Source organism: Typopeltis vanoorti, chromosome 9 (genome assembly GCF_054136105.1).
Source record: "Typopeltis vanoorti isolate ZY-2024b chromosome 9, IOZ_Tvanoo_1.0, whole genome shotgun sequence".
NCBI lineage: Eukaryota > Metazoa > Arthropoda > Arachnida > Uropygi > Thelyphonidae > Typopeltis > Typopeltis vanoorti.
In genome coordinates this window covers 85,252,856-85,269,914 of record NC_143557.1, presented here as the reverse complement: position 1 = coordinate 85,269,914, position 17,059 = coordinate 85,252,856, and the positions used below count along the sequence as shown (strand labels likewise).

General features: G+C 38.1%; 1 protein-coding gene across 3 annotated transcripts in view; it reads left to right on the top strand.

Annotated features, from left to right (window-relative positions):
- Positions 1-17,059, top strand: part of Ac76E (adenylate cyclase type 2 Ac76E) — a 313,695-nt gene that overhangs the window by 106,402 nt on the left and 190,234 nt on the right. For all 3 annotated transcript variants that reach the window (XM_090397688.1, XM_090397687.1, XM_090397686.1), the window contains exon 13: positions 6,182-6,266. In XM_090397688.1, the coding sequence (XP_090253814.1) occupies positions 6,182-6,266 (85 nt within the window). The remainder of the gene's footprint in view (positions 1-6,181; positions 6,267-17,059) is intronic.

Here is a 17,059-nt window from a genome sequence, read left to right as displayed (position 1 = left end):
ATGTTATTGTATGTCTCAAAGAGTTCTAAAGTTCTTCCTTCGCATTTTTTACTTCACTCATGCCGAATTTATGTTCCCCCTTTACTGCCTTGCCTTAATCCCTATCGTAAGTATGACTGGCTTTAATTTTAATTACCGCCAGCCATACATATACATGTGCGACTTATTCAATCCCTCATGCTCTTCAGTTTGGCAAATTATTTGTTTTTTGACTGCGCTAGCCAAATCGAATTTACGAGAGTGAGAGATTGAAATGGCAAAGCAAAGGCTCGTAACTATTTCTAATGATCTTACTCAGCACTTAAGATAGTCATGGCAATTTCCCATCAACACACAGGTGTGTAATTTTTTTCGAGATAGTGCATTGGCAAGAATCAGATCAGCATATTGTTAACAAGTTGTTTATTTTAACCAAGAAAAGTAAGTACATATGGGACAAATAATTAGTTATGGCTACCATTCCTAGCCTACCCAAATCCTGATTATCGCACACCATTATATATCATACACTACTATATATTACAATACCATACACTACTCTATATTACAATACTATACACTACTCTATATTACAATACTATACACTACTCTATATTACAACACAGTATTATACATAATTAAGACAAATACTTATTTCATACCATCACACAGTTGCACATATCCGTAGCACAAGAGTATCAATATATTACAGCTACTCACAGATCTTCCCTTACAAACAGTCCATTGTATTAAGTGAAAGTTCCGTTAGGACATCTCATACTTTTGTCTTGATTACAATGTTTCTTGTTCTCACATGGACGTCGTGGAAATTCATTTCATCTTTATTGGAGGCTCAGTGTGAATAATGAGCAATATCTTGAGTGATTCCTTTTCTTTTCCTCTGTAGTCGATGACTGGAAGCTCTTCTATCTGGAAAATTCCTGGGGAGACCTGGACTTCATTTTTGAGACCTATCTATTCCCGGCCACAGGTGCTGGTGGTCACAGAGAACAACGGCAACTACTAACTATACTTCGGAACACTCGGGAACTCTGGGTGGGAGAACTCCAGTGATCCAATGAACCCTAGTCAATGAGTGAACACTAGAGCATGAGTGAACCTATTTCCTACTCACCAGGTTGCTTAAATATCCTTTCTGTTCTTTGTCTTTTCCTCTGCACCTTTCATGCTATCCTCAGGCATGCCGTGTACCCTAGTCAACCCCAGTGAACCCTAGTCAATGAGTGAACACTTGAGTATGAGTGAACCTTGTTTCCCACTCATCAGGTTGCTTAAATATCCTTTCCGTTCTTTGTCTTTTCCTCTGAACATTTTGTGCTATCCTCAGGTGTGCCGACGTCATTTTTGCTCTCTTTTTTTGAGGTCTTTGTTCTTGATGTTTTTTTTAACTTTCGCAAGTCTCTGTGACCTTTTCCTTCAGGGTGTTTCTTTTGTTCTCTACTAATCTGGGCAACTTGTCTGCTGACTCATTACTTTAACAAAGAATAATCCTTCTCTTTTGTGTTGAACACAATAGTTTTACAGGTAATATTGAATTATGCATACATTATACATTACAACTAATTTTTCTTTTAAATTTTACATCAACACTCATATTTTTATGCTCACTCCTGTGGCTATGATTCTTAGTCTTGCATTCATCGCTGCCTTTCCTGGTATCATCTAGTATTTTTTGCTTCTGGTTCTTAACTTTCATTAAAATCATTGCAATCCATTTAGCATATCATGCTTTCTACAGACCTCACTCTCTCATGTCTTACTGGGGAGATTTTTCATATGTTAGAATGAGGGGAAGGAGCAAGGATAAGGGACTATCCCTGGAAGGTGAAAAAGGAAGCACCTTTTTGCACCTTCTTTTTTCATGGAGAGTAGTAGGAGCATGGAGTGCATTGCCTGAGAGGGTTGTGAAAATGTAAATGTTGGACGAGTTTAAGGAGTGGTATGATAGACTGAGCCTCCATAGCTAAGTTGGTATAGACGAAGCCCTTTGGTTGGAAAGACCTGGGTTTGATTCTCATCCAAGATGTGAAGAACCTTTATTTGGTTTCTTTTGACTAAGGGTGAGTTAGCCAATTTCATACGGAAGTAAGATTTTTTTTCACCCGGAAACTCGGGTTTTTTTGTCCCCCAGAACAGGCAAACTGGTCCCCATGAACACATGCATCTACAGACATAGGACACACTGGGAGTCATAAGGCTAACCACCTTATCCTCGAGACAGTCGCAATTGTGAAGTCCACAGCTAAGAACCTTAATGGTTCATGAAAGCTTAAGAAGAATATGGTAGACTTCATGTTGAGTAGCGTTGACCTCCCATGATGAGCCTATAATTGAAATAATTATGAGTAAATAATTCTTAGTGTTTGATTAGTTTGCATTAGTATTATTTCGAAGCCTTGTGGGCTTATTACTTTTTCATATGAGAAAAAATGTAAATATAGTTATTATTATTTACAGTATCTTCATGGAGTCTGGAGACTCATTGGTGGGAAACCCACACTTACTTTTATACACACAAAATCTATCATACCTTTCCTTAAACTAACTTGCTGTCAAGGTGCTCATACCTAATTCTGGCAATCCATTCCATCATTCACACTCTCCACATAAAAAATCTAGGCTGCACACCCTTAATAAATGCCCTCTTACACAACTTTCGTGGATGTTCTCTGACTATTTGTCATATGTATTGTTCTATAATATTAGGATTTCCCTATAACATTGGTATACAAATTAAATAGTAGTGGTCCTAGTATAGAACTCTGAAGTACTCCACTAGTCAACCTCATTCCCCTAGATTCCACTCCACCATATACTGCGTGGTGTCTGTCAGTCAGCCACTCCCTTATCCATGCTACCTACGTGCTTCCATAGTGCAGTTGGAAGAACAGCGGAACATTGTGCCCTTCAATTGGAAAAGACCTGGGTTCGATTCTCGTCGTGATGAGGGGAATCCTTATATGGGCTTTTTTTCAATTGAAGGTGAGTTAGCCGATCTCATGGAGGTAGCAGGGTTTTTCTCCTGGAAACTTGGATTTTTCATCCTGCGTACAGACAAATCGTTCTTCAGAACACCCACAGTTTACAGACAAAAAATACTGTTGTTGGTGGTGATGGGTGGTAGATGGCATTGATGGTAGTAATTGTAGTAGGAGAATTAGTGGATATGGTCAGATGTATTTAGCGAAGTTGAGTGCCCTCCCATGATGAGTCCTTGGGCTCCCTGGAGATATCATATAATAATAGATTGATTAGTTTTATCCATCCCTTTAGGACAGGTAGGGCCCTCTAATGAGGGGTTCACAATCAATTTTTGATGCAGTCAGTTCATCACTCCTTGCTGCATCCCCTAAGGGCAATATTCATGACCGTAATCAGTGTATGTTCACGGGGCCTGTTTGCCTGTTCTGGAAGACAAAAAAAACCCAAGTTTCCAGGTGGGAAAAGCCCCTCTACCTCCATATGAGACTGGCTAACTCACCTTTCATTGAAAGAAACCAGATAAAGGTTCCTCACATCACTGACAGGAATTGAACCCAGGTCTTTCCTGACAAAAGTGCTTTAGTCTATACTGACTGAGCTACGGAGGCTCGTTTACCAGCTTGGTCATTCTGAATCCTCTCTGCCACCTCCTGATCCCTACGAAACCCAGATGACCAAAAACAGTAGTCACATTTGGCTGAATCATAGCCTTAAAAAGAGGGATAATAACTTCCCTATCTTTACTTAGTGTGTCAATGTCCAAGTAATCCTTGGAACTATTTTAACAACTTTTGCAGTTAGCACTCTGAACTTCAATTCTCTGTCCACCATTATCCCCAAGTCCCTATCCTCGTAAATTTCCTGCAGTGCAGTACCATCTATGTGATATACAGTATATAACCTTTTCAACCTGAAGTGCATAGCCTTACATTTTGCATCATTAAATTGACAATTATTATCCTTTGCCCACATTGCCCATCTATTTAAATCATTCTGCTTTAAACATTGATATACAAATTAAAGAGTAGTGGTAGAGAACCTTGAGGTACTCCACCATATACTGTGGTGTCTGTCTGTCAGCCACTCCCTTATCCATGCTACCAACTTCGTATCCATTTCCATTTGCTCAAACTTTTGTAATAGTTTTCCATGTGATATTCTGTCAAATGCCTTTGCAAAATCCAGCAGTATCATGGTGCAGCATTTTCTTTACCCAGTTTCACTGCTTCTTTATTATAAAATGTGAATAAATTACTAAGGACCTGCTGTGCTGCACACTATAGAGCATTGTATCCCTGTCCACTCACTATCGGAATTTATCTTTAACCATCTTTTCCAATATTTTAACAACCACTCCTGATATATTAATTGGTCTGTAGTTTTCTACTTCTGTCTTAGAACCACTGTTATGTAGTGGAACTATCTTGCCCTCTTATCGCCCATCTCCACTGAACCCCAACTATGCAACCAGGGGATAGGAGTTCATGCTGTTTATGCCAAATGCAAACCTGGCCATCAGCATGGGACTCATCACCCCAGATGACCTTCTTCCATCTGTCGTGGGTCCACTGCCAACCTTCCTTGGCCTATGCAAGACATTGGTTGCTATGTCTGGTCATCATCATCATGGGCACCCCTGTTGGTCTCTGGCTGTGGAACCCCCCCCCCCCAGACGAAGCAAGGTACAGTGCATGATGAATATGGAAATGGGCCAAACTGCCCTGTTGTCATACTGGTGGGTGAGCGACTGTTGCACATTGTTACTGAGATACAGTCGTGACACCCAACACTTGCTTCTAGGATCAACAAAGCATGACTGACCAATGTGAGCCCTTCTGCTGGGTCTGTTCATGGTTAATCCAGTCCTGGTGCACCCTTGATACAGTAGTACTGGAGCAACCAACAAGTATGGCTGTTTCTGAAACATTGGCACCTGCGCTCCAGTCCCCAACTATCTGCCTGTGGTAATGGCTTATGTCACTACGTTTCCCCATTACTGGCAAGCGTTTACTGATTACATACAGAGGATAGGTGTGCCCAGTTATATTAGCTGCACATGATGTTGATATCATGTGGTAACTTCATTATTGTGCCAAATATGTAAAACTCTAATGCAAAGCTAACTCAGTGTAGTACACAGTGACATGCCATTCAGTTCTACTGCTGCATTCACATTGCATATTTTTCAATATGCTAAACACCTGTTCATCTACCTCAGATTTGACATGTGTCGCTGTCACATCAGCAACTGTAAAATATTCAGCTGGATGCCTTTGAAAAATGCTCACTCAGAAACTCAACCATTTTTTTTGCCTCCATCACCTTCTTACCATCAGCACTAATTAAAGTTATCTTACCATAGTAATTTTTCCTCTTTTTTACTTACTGCTCAGGAGTATGCTGATCACCTTTTTTTTAACATTCCCTCCACAGTTTTTTTTTTTTTTTTTCCAGCTCTTGTTTTATATCTCTACTCATCCACTTAGCCTCTCCCCCTTTGTTTATCCTCTTCACGTTGGGTATTCAGTCTGATACTACTGCTGCCAAACAATTCCTAACCACTTTCTATGCACTACTAATTTTCTTTCCTTGTAACTTCTTGAACCATGGCACTTCTCCAAGATGCCTTCTTAGTCATAATTACCATCTTTGTTGTTCAACATAAACCCTTTATTGACAGAGAATTCCACATGTTTGCTATAATCAGATCCTGCACTCTCAAACCCCTGATCACACTCTATAGCATGTTGTTTCAGTAATTATCCATTAGCAACTGTATAAATCCCAACTTTCTTTTTTACATTTTTAAAATAATTTTTACTTGTCAGTTTATTACACCTTATTTATTTTACTGTATGTTCACAGATTAACAAATCAGTGAATGCATAAGTAAATATTAAAAAACAAGGTAAGTTTCACATGGCATATTCCAGTAATTTGACCACATTTTTTTAATAAGCTATATAAAACACAATGAATTAATAAAAGACCCGACAAGTTTTGTAAGTCAAACAACTTGCGAAACTTGTTGGGTCTTTTATTAATTCATTGTGTTTTATATAGCTTATTAAAAAAAATGTGGTCCAATTACAGAATATGCCATGTGAACTTCTAAACCACAGAAACCTCCACTTACAAGAGAAGTTTCATTGAAATCATTGAGATGTGATTTTATATGTATTTATTTATTTTTTTACAGGTCTATTTGGCTTACAGCAGTCCTGGTGACAGTTCAGACAGTAGTGTCTCTGCTCACTTTAATCACCTGGGTACAAAAGTTAAGGGCAAGTCTCAGTATTTCCCTGTTTAAAAGCAAGTATTTAAAAATGATAGAAAACTGCTTTTAATAAATGTTTGGCTTTACTTTTCCTAATGAAACATTGAATGTGGAACTACAAGGCTAGTGATTACGAGAAACTAAGGAGACAGCCTGAAGCTGTAGCATGGAATGAGGAGTTGGGTGGAAGGAAGATCAATGCTGCTTGGGTGATATTCAAGCAGAATTGATCTCCCTTTATCTAGTAGAAGCAATGTCTAAATGTATTCCAAAGGTCATGAGGTCAAATAAGGTAGGTGTGAAATGGATGAATGACGAGATTAAGCATGCAGTACAGATAAAAAGGCATTATGAAGCCAGCATAAGAGGAGTGGTGATAATAATCAATTCCATGAGGAATACAAAGAACAGGCAAGGAGGGTGATTTGGTTGGTAAGGGTATCAAAAGTGAAGTATGAGCAGCAGTTAGCTAATGAAGGCAACTGAAAATCCTAGGGACTTATTTCAATATGTAGCCAGCTAAAAAAAAAGAATGATTATCGTAGGATGGCAATGATGTTGCAGAGGATATAGTTGAGATATTTAATGAGCAGTTATAAAGGTCTTTCATCCTTGTGAATGTGACATCATGGAGAGTTTGAGAACAGTGGGTGATGATGAGGAGAGACTGACTCTGAGTGAGGAAGAGTTATGTGGAAATTAAGCAGACTTGATGTTAATAAGGCTGTGGGGCTTGATGATATATCACGACATATATTTTGAAGGAATGTGAAAGGAAATGCCATCTGCCTTTGACATATTTGTTTAATATGAGTCTTACATTGGATCAAGTTCTGAAGGAGTGGAAAGAAGGTAAGGTTTTATTACTTCATAAAGGAGGTGCCAGAATTCAAGCATCAAATTATAGGCCTATCTGTGAGTCAGTGTTGTGGTTAAAGTGTTGGAAAGGCTGATGAGAATCAGGATCCAGAATTGGGTTGACAACAATGGTATTATCTCTGATAGACAGCATGAATTTGCTAAAGGGAAGTCATTTTTTAATAATCTACTTATTTATTACAATAAGGTGACAGGGGCAATGGATGTTGGAGATGGATACGGAGTAGTATACTTAGACTTTGCTAGGCTTTTGATAGATTATCACATGATAAGTTGATAGTCAAATTAGAGTGGATGGGGTTGGGATATTGGACTAGTGAATAAAATTGGAGATTGGTTGTCTGATAAGTATCAACAAGTTGTGTATGAAGAGCAATATCCCATAAGAGGACAGTCACTAGTGGTGTGCCTGAGGGGTTTGTTTTAGGGCCTTTACTGTTTAACCTGTATGTTAATGATGTTGGTTAAGATTTGAATGGGGATATATAGTTGTTTGCAGATGATCCAAAGTTGGGATGAACTATGAGGAGTAGAGAAGATGTGGCCTTACAAGAAGATTTGAATAGACTGAGTGAATGAGCACAGGGATGGTAACATCATTTTAGTGTTGAGAAATGTAAGGTTTTAAAATTTGGAAAACAAAGATGGGATATAGAATTTCCTCTTAGTGGGGATATATTGTTAGAGGTTGAGGAAATTGATCTTGGAGTGATGGTGAATAAGATGCCAAAAATTTAGAGGACATATTGCTTAAACTGTGAGAACAACACAATGAATTCTGGGAATGATGTAGAGAACACTGGCTTGTAGAAGTAAGGAGATTGCATTGTATAAGGCTCTGATTAGGCCCCATATGGACTACTGTGCACAGATTTTTTCACCTTGTTTTCAAAAAGGATGAAGAGATGTTGGAGAAGGTCCAGAGGAGATTGACCAAAATATTTTCCAATCTCTGGAATGCTGTATCTGAAGAAAGGTTGAGACGATGCAATTTTTAGAGTCTAGTAGATAGGAGGAAGAGGGGCGATATGATAGACATACAAGTTGGTAAGGGATTGTTATAGGATTAATGTTGAAGAGGTTTTTCATAAAATGGTGTTAGATTAGGGAAGAACAAGAGGCCAACCCTGGATGGTGGGTTTGAGCAAGGGAGTGAGAAGCAGGTTTTGGAGAGTTGTGAATGATTCGAATGCATTACCTGAGACTGTGGTGTCTGCATAGAATTTGAATGTGTTTAAGGCATGGTATGATGAGCCTGTTGTGTATGACAAAAGGGACCTCCTGAGTTTGTGACTCTTATAGTCTTAGGATAATAATATTTGTAATGAAAATAATGCTAAGTCTAACAAGTTATTTCACTCTATTGGAAAGTACATTAATTATATTTAACAAGAATTTTTAGCTTGTTTGCATCCATATTTTAGCAGTCCTGATAAGTAAAATGTTTGCTTGTGAAATGTTAAGCTAATTATATATAGAGAAAAAATGGTTTGATATGAAGTCATTTGCTTTCTATATGTAATTAGTACTCCCTGTACAGAGCTTCTTTAATCTCTACTGACATCAGTAGAAGCTGTAGTGATACTGAGAGTTATCTCAATGGCAGAAGTCTTATTTCTCATATAAGAAACCTGTGGAAAGGATGCAAAGAATTTACAAAGATTATATTGGATTTATGGAATGTATGATTATGAAGACAAATTAAGAGTGTATGGACTACAGACAGACAGGAGAAAGGGAAGTGATATGATAGAGGTCTATAAACTTCTAACAGGGTGTTACAGGATATTGCATGATGGAATTTATCATTATATTCAAGGAAGGGAGAGAACACAGGGATATATTTCCATTGAAGTTAAATTTGTTCATGGTTAAGAAAGAGATGAGCTAGATTTTTCTCCCACAGATTGGTGAGTGAGTGGAATAGTTTGCCTCATGTATATACCCTCTCTTGATATCACCTCTTGTACTTATCCATTAAACTCTGCAATTTTATTTCCATAAATTCCTGCAACCAACATTCCAGATATCTTAGTATTGCTTTTCAAAACCTCTTCAGTCAGTGGCTAGGCATAACAATAAACCAGCTATGTGGAACCGCTTCCTTATCTCAGTGTGCTCCATTCCATACTTTCTTTCCAGCCTAGTTAAAAAAAAATAAAATAAATAAATAAAAAAAATTCCCTCCTACTGTGATAGGTGTAAACCTCTTTGAGGATTAATTCTATATTCAAACGTGGAAATGCATATTTACGTTTAAAGTTGTTGGAATTCAAATAGAATTTGTTAGGTCTAAACATTATGAAATCAGTATATAAGGAACAGGTGCTATTTACAGGTTAAAAAACATCTCCCAAGCCAATATACATGAAACAGCTGTGCATGTAAATTTCATCCATTATGTCCATTGTAAAACATTAGTATTTTCATAATACTTGATACTTCAATCTAGGAGTCTGTTAAAATAAGTATTGCAGAAGGAATAGATATAGCTATTTTAACCTTAATAAACTTTAGAAAATTGGTAGGCAGCCATTCTCCTCTGCTGATCCAAAGGGTTATTGATGATTTTAAAGACATTCAGGACACAGTAAGGCAAGCACCTGCTGCCATCTCATGATTCTAAATGCTAACACTACTGTTATCTGAAATAACATGAATATTACAGTCAAGGGAATTGCTATAGGATTCAATGAACACTATATTGGTGTAGCCAGAATGATGCATACACACACAGTTGACAGCCATAACATATTATGCTGATAGGATTAAGCACCCTATCAAAGTGTAATTAGGTTATCAAAAATCCAAATATCTTGGCCAAGACAGACCATTGAGCATACGAGGAAAATAGGAAAAAATTATGAGTATTAGGTGTAGATGCTGGTTTAATTATTTCACTTTGTGCTGTAATTATTCCATTAAATTGTACCATGGAGAGAATGCATTATATTCTTATTTTCATCTATATTTTACTCTACCATAGAGAAACAAAGCTGTTTTTGAAATAGTTCACAAATTACTTGTACAGTTTGTAGTCTGGTTGGCCTAGTGGTTAGTGTACCCACTTTACAACCAATAAACTGTCCGTTCAAATTCCACCATCATGGATGTATGTGAATGTCTTTAGATGGGAGATGAACTTAATTACCTGGTGTCGGATCACTGCCCTAGTATTGGAGGCCTTGAAGTGGTTTGAAAAAAATCCATTTGGTCTCTAGCAGAGGTTCCGAATTATGTAAAAGGATCAAGATAAAAAATAAAGGATAAAAAAAGTATAAAATACAAAAAACACAAAATAAAATATATAGAAATAGTAGATAAGAAAGATCAGACATTATTTCATAGCCGAATGTATGTAGAAACTTAGGAAGTTTTGACATTTTGACTGGAGAGCTTATGAGAATACAATTCTTGGTATCTTACTTGTTCTACATCTTAACTTGCTCTACTTAAGATACAAGCACTGGCCAGGCATCCATATATCTGCCTTTTATTAGTGTATTTGATAAAGTAGGATTTACTGGGTTGACAGCTTTTGGTTGATGGTTGGTTCTCTTCAGAGACCAGGCAGAAACCTAAGAGAGCAAGAAATCTCATTCAATACTAAAGCAATCCTATGTTTATAGGATTGCTTTGATAATGTTGGATCTTTAATATCCACTATTACTATATAATTTACATCACCGAAAAGAAGCTGTATGGCTCTCTCTCTCTCTCTAATTATGATTATGCACCGACAAGAGTTCACTTATGAAAAATACAACTCTTTGACATAAGATTGCTTTGGCTGAATGAGAGTTCTTGCTACCTTAAGGTTTCTAGCTAGTCTCTGAAGAGAACCAACCAGTTTGAAAAAGCTGTCAACACAATGAAACCTAATTTATTAAATACACTAATAAAAGGCATATATATACGGATGCCTGACCATACTTTTATTATTATAATTACAGGTGACTCCAAGGAGTCCTTAGACTCATCGAGGGAGGCCCTAAACATCATGTCCATCACAGCTATTCGACATTCACACAGTATCTATCATACTTTGCCTTGAACTCATCACTGTCATAGCACCCATAACAGACTCTAGCAGCTTATTCCACTCATTCACCACTCTAAAAGTAAAAAACCTAGCTCTAACACCCTTAATAACCACACTCTTGCCCAGCTTCCATGGATGTCTCCTAGTCCTCCCACCACCAGTCCTGTTCTCCAAAATACCCTCTGAATTAATCCTATAGAAACCCTTCAGCAATTTGAATGTCTCAATCATATCTCTCCCCTTTTCCACTTATCAACCAATTTTTGCAACCCACAAATCTTCAACCTGTTCTCATCAGGTTCATTCCATAGACCTGCTATCATCTTAGTCACTCGCCTCTGGATCCTCTCCACCTCCTCCCCATCAAGAAGGAACCGAGGTGACCAAATCTGGGCACAGCAGTCGAGATGAGGTCTTATCAAGGCTTGATATAGAGCAATAACTGGCTTGTCTTTGCTTGTCAAAGTATTCTTCAGCATCCAAGTGATTTGAGGAGCTGATTTAGCCACTTTTGCAATGTTCCCCCTAAATCTACCCAACTTTGCATCATCAGCGAACAAATGAACCATTCCTTTCAGATCCTTCCCTATATCGTTAATGAACAAATTAAACAACAGTGGTCCAAGAACAGAAATCTGCGGCACACCACTAGTCACAGGCCGTCTTTTACTACTCCTGAGTAAACTACTCTCTGATATCTCTCCATCAACCACCCTCTAATCCATCTCACGAACCCTATATACATTCCCATATGTTGCAGTTTATGGATTAGAATTCCATGTGGTATCCTGTCAAAGGCCTTTGTCAGGTCCAGCAGTATCACTGTAAACCCATTACCTACATCCGGTTCAGCATTCACTGTGTTATAAAACCTGAGCAAGTTACTGAGGCATGATCTACCCTTCACAAAACCATGCTGTCCCCCATACAGTATCTCATTTTCATCAATCCATTCCTGTATTTTTCCCTTGACTACTTTCTCCAAGACCTTGACAACAACTCCTGATATGCTTGGTAATTTGCAACCATAGTCTTGGATCCTCCTTTATGCAGTGAAACTAATTTCCCCTCTTTCCACCCCCTTCGGGACTAAACCAGACCCTAGACTCAGATTAAACAATATGGTCATGGGCATTGACAATTGTGTAGCCGCTTCACGTAAGACCAGTGCTGGTATACCATGCAATCCCACAGATGTATTCACATTAAGGTTCTGTACTATTCACCTCCACTTCATTCACCACAATTCCTCTATAAACTAATGGTTCCTTCATTCCTTCAATGTCACCACCTGGATGATATAATCTTGCAAAGTGCTCACTCAGTAATTCCACTATATTGACTGATTCAGTGACCTCCCAACCATCGGCATTCCTTAAAATCATTCTGTCTTGTACAGTTTTTCTTTTACTTGCAGCATATTGAAAGAACTGTTTGGTATTCTCTTTAGCTTGCATGGCTAATTTCCTTTCATAATCTGCTTTTGCTTTTCTTACCACACTCGTTACCCTTCTGGCCTGCGCTTTATACCATTCGTGTGCCTGCAGGTCACCTTTCTCCTTAAATTCCCTCCACAGTTGTTTCTTTTTTTGCAACTCAAGCTTAATGGTGTTATTCATCCATTTACCCCTGCTTGATTTACTATTCAGACTCTAGGTTATGGCTGACTGTATACCATGAGTCCGAATAGTAAATCAAGTAGGGGTTAAATGGATGTTGATACCATGCACTATCAACATCCAGCTCTTGCAGTTTTACATGCCATGGCACTGAACCAAACAATCTCCAAAGCTTGTCATACTTGCCAGCACAGTAATTCCACATGTACCCTGCTAAATTTTCTTAATCGAAAATTTCACACAATTAGCTACCTCCCAGGTCAAGAACTTATGATCACTCTCATCAATAGGTGGCAACAGGGTCATATTCATTAGTCAAATTATCAGATGCTATTACTAGTTCAAGCACTCTCGAACCCCTAATATTTTCCATTACATGCTGTCTCAGATAGTTATCCCTTAATAACTGAGTAAAATCCAGTTCCTTCCTCACGTGTGTCCTCTCCTCCTTCCAATCAATTTTACCATAGTTGAAATCCTCCATAATAATTACCTCCTTCCACTCATTTCATCAATTTGTTTATGCATACTATATCCACTATCTATTCTATCACCTGATCTATAGCAGTACCCAACTATATTTTGTTCTGCTAGTCTCAATCTCGCACCTAATAGCCTCAAATAAGCTCTTTTCACTATCCTGCAATACAACTTCTATTTTCTTTGGCTGCAGTTCATCAGCTATCATCAATAACACTCCTCCCCCCTATTTTATTCTCTCTGTCCCTCCTGAACACACTATACCCTACACATTCTATCCCGCTAACTATATCATCTTCTGTCAGCCATGTTTCACTAATGTCAATAACCTGTGGCCAGGAAGAGCCGACCAAGGCCAAAAATCCTTCCTTCTTGTTCCTAATACTCCTGGCATTAGTATACATGAAATGCAGAGGTCCATTTTTCCCACCCCTATCTTGATGCATTATATTAACTATCCCATTCTGATTTCTTGTCCTTCATACTGGCTTGGGCACATTATATGCATTCTTACGCTCAACTGCCTCACTGATGTCTGCATACCCACCCCTCCCCCCTTAATAGTTCTAGTTTCCCTAATTTTGTACATTCACTTCATTCAGCAACACTTTTTCCAGTCTTCGCACACCAAATCGATTCAAATGCAAGCCATCCATCTTGTACTAATCCTTTTGCCCATCAAACTCATCCACAAACTCCACACCACACCGTCTGCATAACCTGCTCATAAAGTCATTTGCAATTATGGCCTAAACTCTTCTCTGTCATACCGCAGCATCCGACTCACTATCTTAACTCTGTCACTCTTTTCTTTTGATCCCTCTAATAATTCCTTCAAGCCCTCTCTCATATTAAATTTATTTCCTTTCAAATCATTCGTTCCCGCTACGACTATCATTTCTTTCACCCTCTGCTTTTGCGCTCTAATACTCTCACTTACATCCTTAATTTTCACACCCGGTAAGTACGATTTAGTCAAACTCTCATCTATCACACCTCTTACTAATGAGTCACCGTACAACACTCTTTCCATCATTTCTGAAACACTCGCAATCATACGCTTATTTTTCCTTTCATACACTTGCTTATTTCCATTAGCCGAGGCGCTCGGGAAAAAGTTTTGCAGTCGCTCCAACTGCCTTTTCACCCTATGTATTACTCCACATAACCGTACGATCTCAGATACTTGGTCAAGACTACATGATCAAAGGCAAAATGGCTACATTAGTACATTAAGAGGACAATTCATCTGATTCTCTCATGGGATCCATTCGCAATCTTAATTTCTCTCTCTCTGTGTTGTGGTGGCAACATAGCTATTAATTTCTTTTCCTCATTCTATATGTCCTATCCTGCTTCCTCAGAGAGTGGTGAACTCATTCTGTATTCACTGGGCTATTTTTTTTTTTTTTTTTTTTTTTAAATATGGCCCATGAAAGGTTTATGCAAACATATAGTACATCCATACTGAGCATATTCTACACTTGTTATTTCATTTTTTAAATTAATTTTAAAGGATTTTTTGTATTTTTATTTTATTTTTTTACCTGGTTTAGACTTCAGGCCTCCAATAAATGGGGTGTTGGTCTCACACTCGGTAATGAAATTCATCTACCACTTAAAGGCAATCAAAAGCATCCTGCTATGGGCATGGATGTTTTTGATTTCAGATCCACAGCCTGATGGTTTGAGAGTGGATATGCTAACCACTCATCCAACCAGGCCAGTTGTTAATTCGTTGATAAATTTTACCTCCAGCTTCCTATTCACTTTCAGGACAATAGCAGCAAATAACTTCATATTTTATCCTGTCAGCCTCTATCTTATATCAGATATCTTCAGATACGCTTCTCCGATGATTATTGTTGCTTTTTTTTTTGCCAGACTTTTGTTTGGTGAAATTCTTTTATCATCAACAATATCTTTTCCTTCATCCCATTTTCTGTCCTCTTTTGAAATACAATCTTCTATGAGAAAAGAGAGAGAGAGGGGGAGAATGTAGTACAGCAGGTAGAATGGAGAGATAGTGTCGGCAGAACAGCTTCAGAATGAGCAGGCTTGGTCATGATATTTTAAGAAGTGGTGTTTCATCAGAATGATGTAGATGGCTTCCTTTTCTTAGATTTTTCCACTCCAGGGCTTTAATTTCTACCCATTCTCTTCCTCCTGTACATAAATGATTTTCTCACATTGATTTCATAAACTATCCATTAGTTTTGCTGATAACTCTATTTCTCTTCTTCATTTGATAAACCTTGTAGTGCATTATTATTATTTTGTGACACCTCCGAGTTCAAAGACTCATCGAGGGAGGGTACCTACTCTTCAACTTTCTATGTTGTCCATCACATAATCCACCAACTACAGCACACCCCTCTCTGTCGTCATCTACACCAGGGTTTCCCAAACCATGTTCCATGGAAGGTGAATAAGTGTTCTGCAAGAAGTTCTCCTGGAATTTGTCATTTTAGTTTTCTAAGCATTTTTCGTGAATAAATATTTTATAGTGGAAATATTCCGAGAAGAATAACATTTGTGAATATGTCGAAAAGCTCAGACCCAGAACACCTAATAACATCTGTGTATCGTTAATTTTCGAAACCTTTCAACATTTGGGAAAGGGAATACTGCTGTTTATGACCAGTCGTAAAAACTGCCTGCAAGCGGATTATAACAATGGGCCGTGTATCCTCTGTTCTCAAAACTGAAGGAAATGACATCTGGGTAGCAAATGTCAGTGACTAAGCAGCATATTTTTCAACATGGGAATATTCATGAATTATCATTCATTTTCACACATTGAAATCTTTCAACAATCGGGAAAGAGAATACTGCCGTTTATGACCGATTGTAAAAATTGCATGCAAGGCAATTACAACAATGGGCGGTGTATCCTCTGTTCTTAAAACTGAAAGAAATAACATTGTGTTGCAAATGTTAGTGACCAATCAGCAAGGAAGTATAAAGAAAATTTTTCCACTAAAATTGAAGATCAAGGTTGAATTGGATTTAAACGGTATTGATGAGAAAATAACTATTTATTAACTTAAAAGCTAATATTTTGCTGGTATTATATCCAGCATCTTCAGAGCAAAACAAAGTTTGTTACAAATGCGAGACAACCACAATTCGGTGTAACAGTGGGGCTGGTATAAGTAATTGCAGCATGCAACACAAGACTAAAGTCCTAATATGGCACCATCTAAGTTAAAAAAAAAAAAAAAAAAAAAAAAAAAAAATATATATATATATATATACAGGGTGTTCGGGATAAATTTGACATATTTATAATTAATTATATTTTTTCCGTAAGTTACATGTATTAACACACACTTCTCTTCATTTAAAAGTTTGGACCCTTCTTCATTCATATACAAGATGTCAGAAAGGATGGATAGCTGGAACCCACCTGAATCATGGAAGAGAATAACTTGTATCATGATGATTCGTGCCCGTCATCAAAATAAGGATATTACGACTGCTGCCCAATGCTCCCTGAATACAGTAAAAACAATCAGGCATGAACTAGAGACTTGCAATGGTGACTACGAGGATGTAGCAAGAAGAAAGATCCCTAGCAGACGATCTGATTGCGTTCGTACAGCAGAATTCCTCGCAAATCTGCAGGAACAGGTGTTGAAGAACCCTGGCATTGGAATTCGGGCTTTGTTCGTGGAGTTGCTAACTGTAGTCAAGCCCTGGATAACAAGGGTAGGCAATGGTAGGCCGTATGTATGGCAGCAGGATTCGGCCCCTTGCCACACCTCTGGGAAAAGTCAA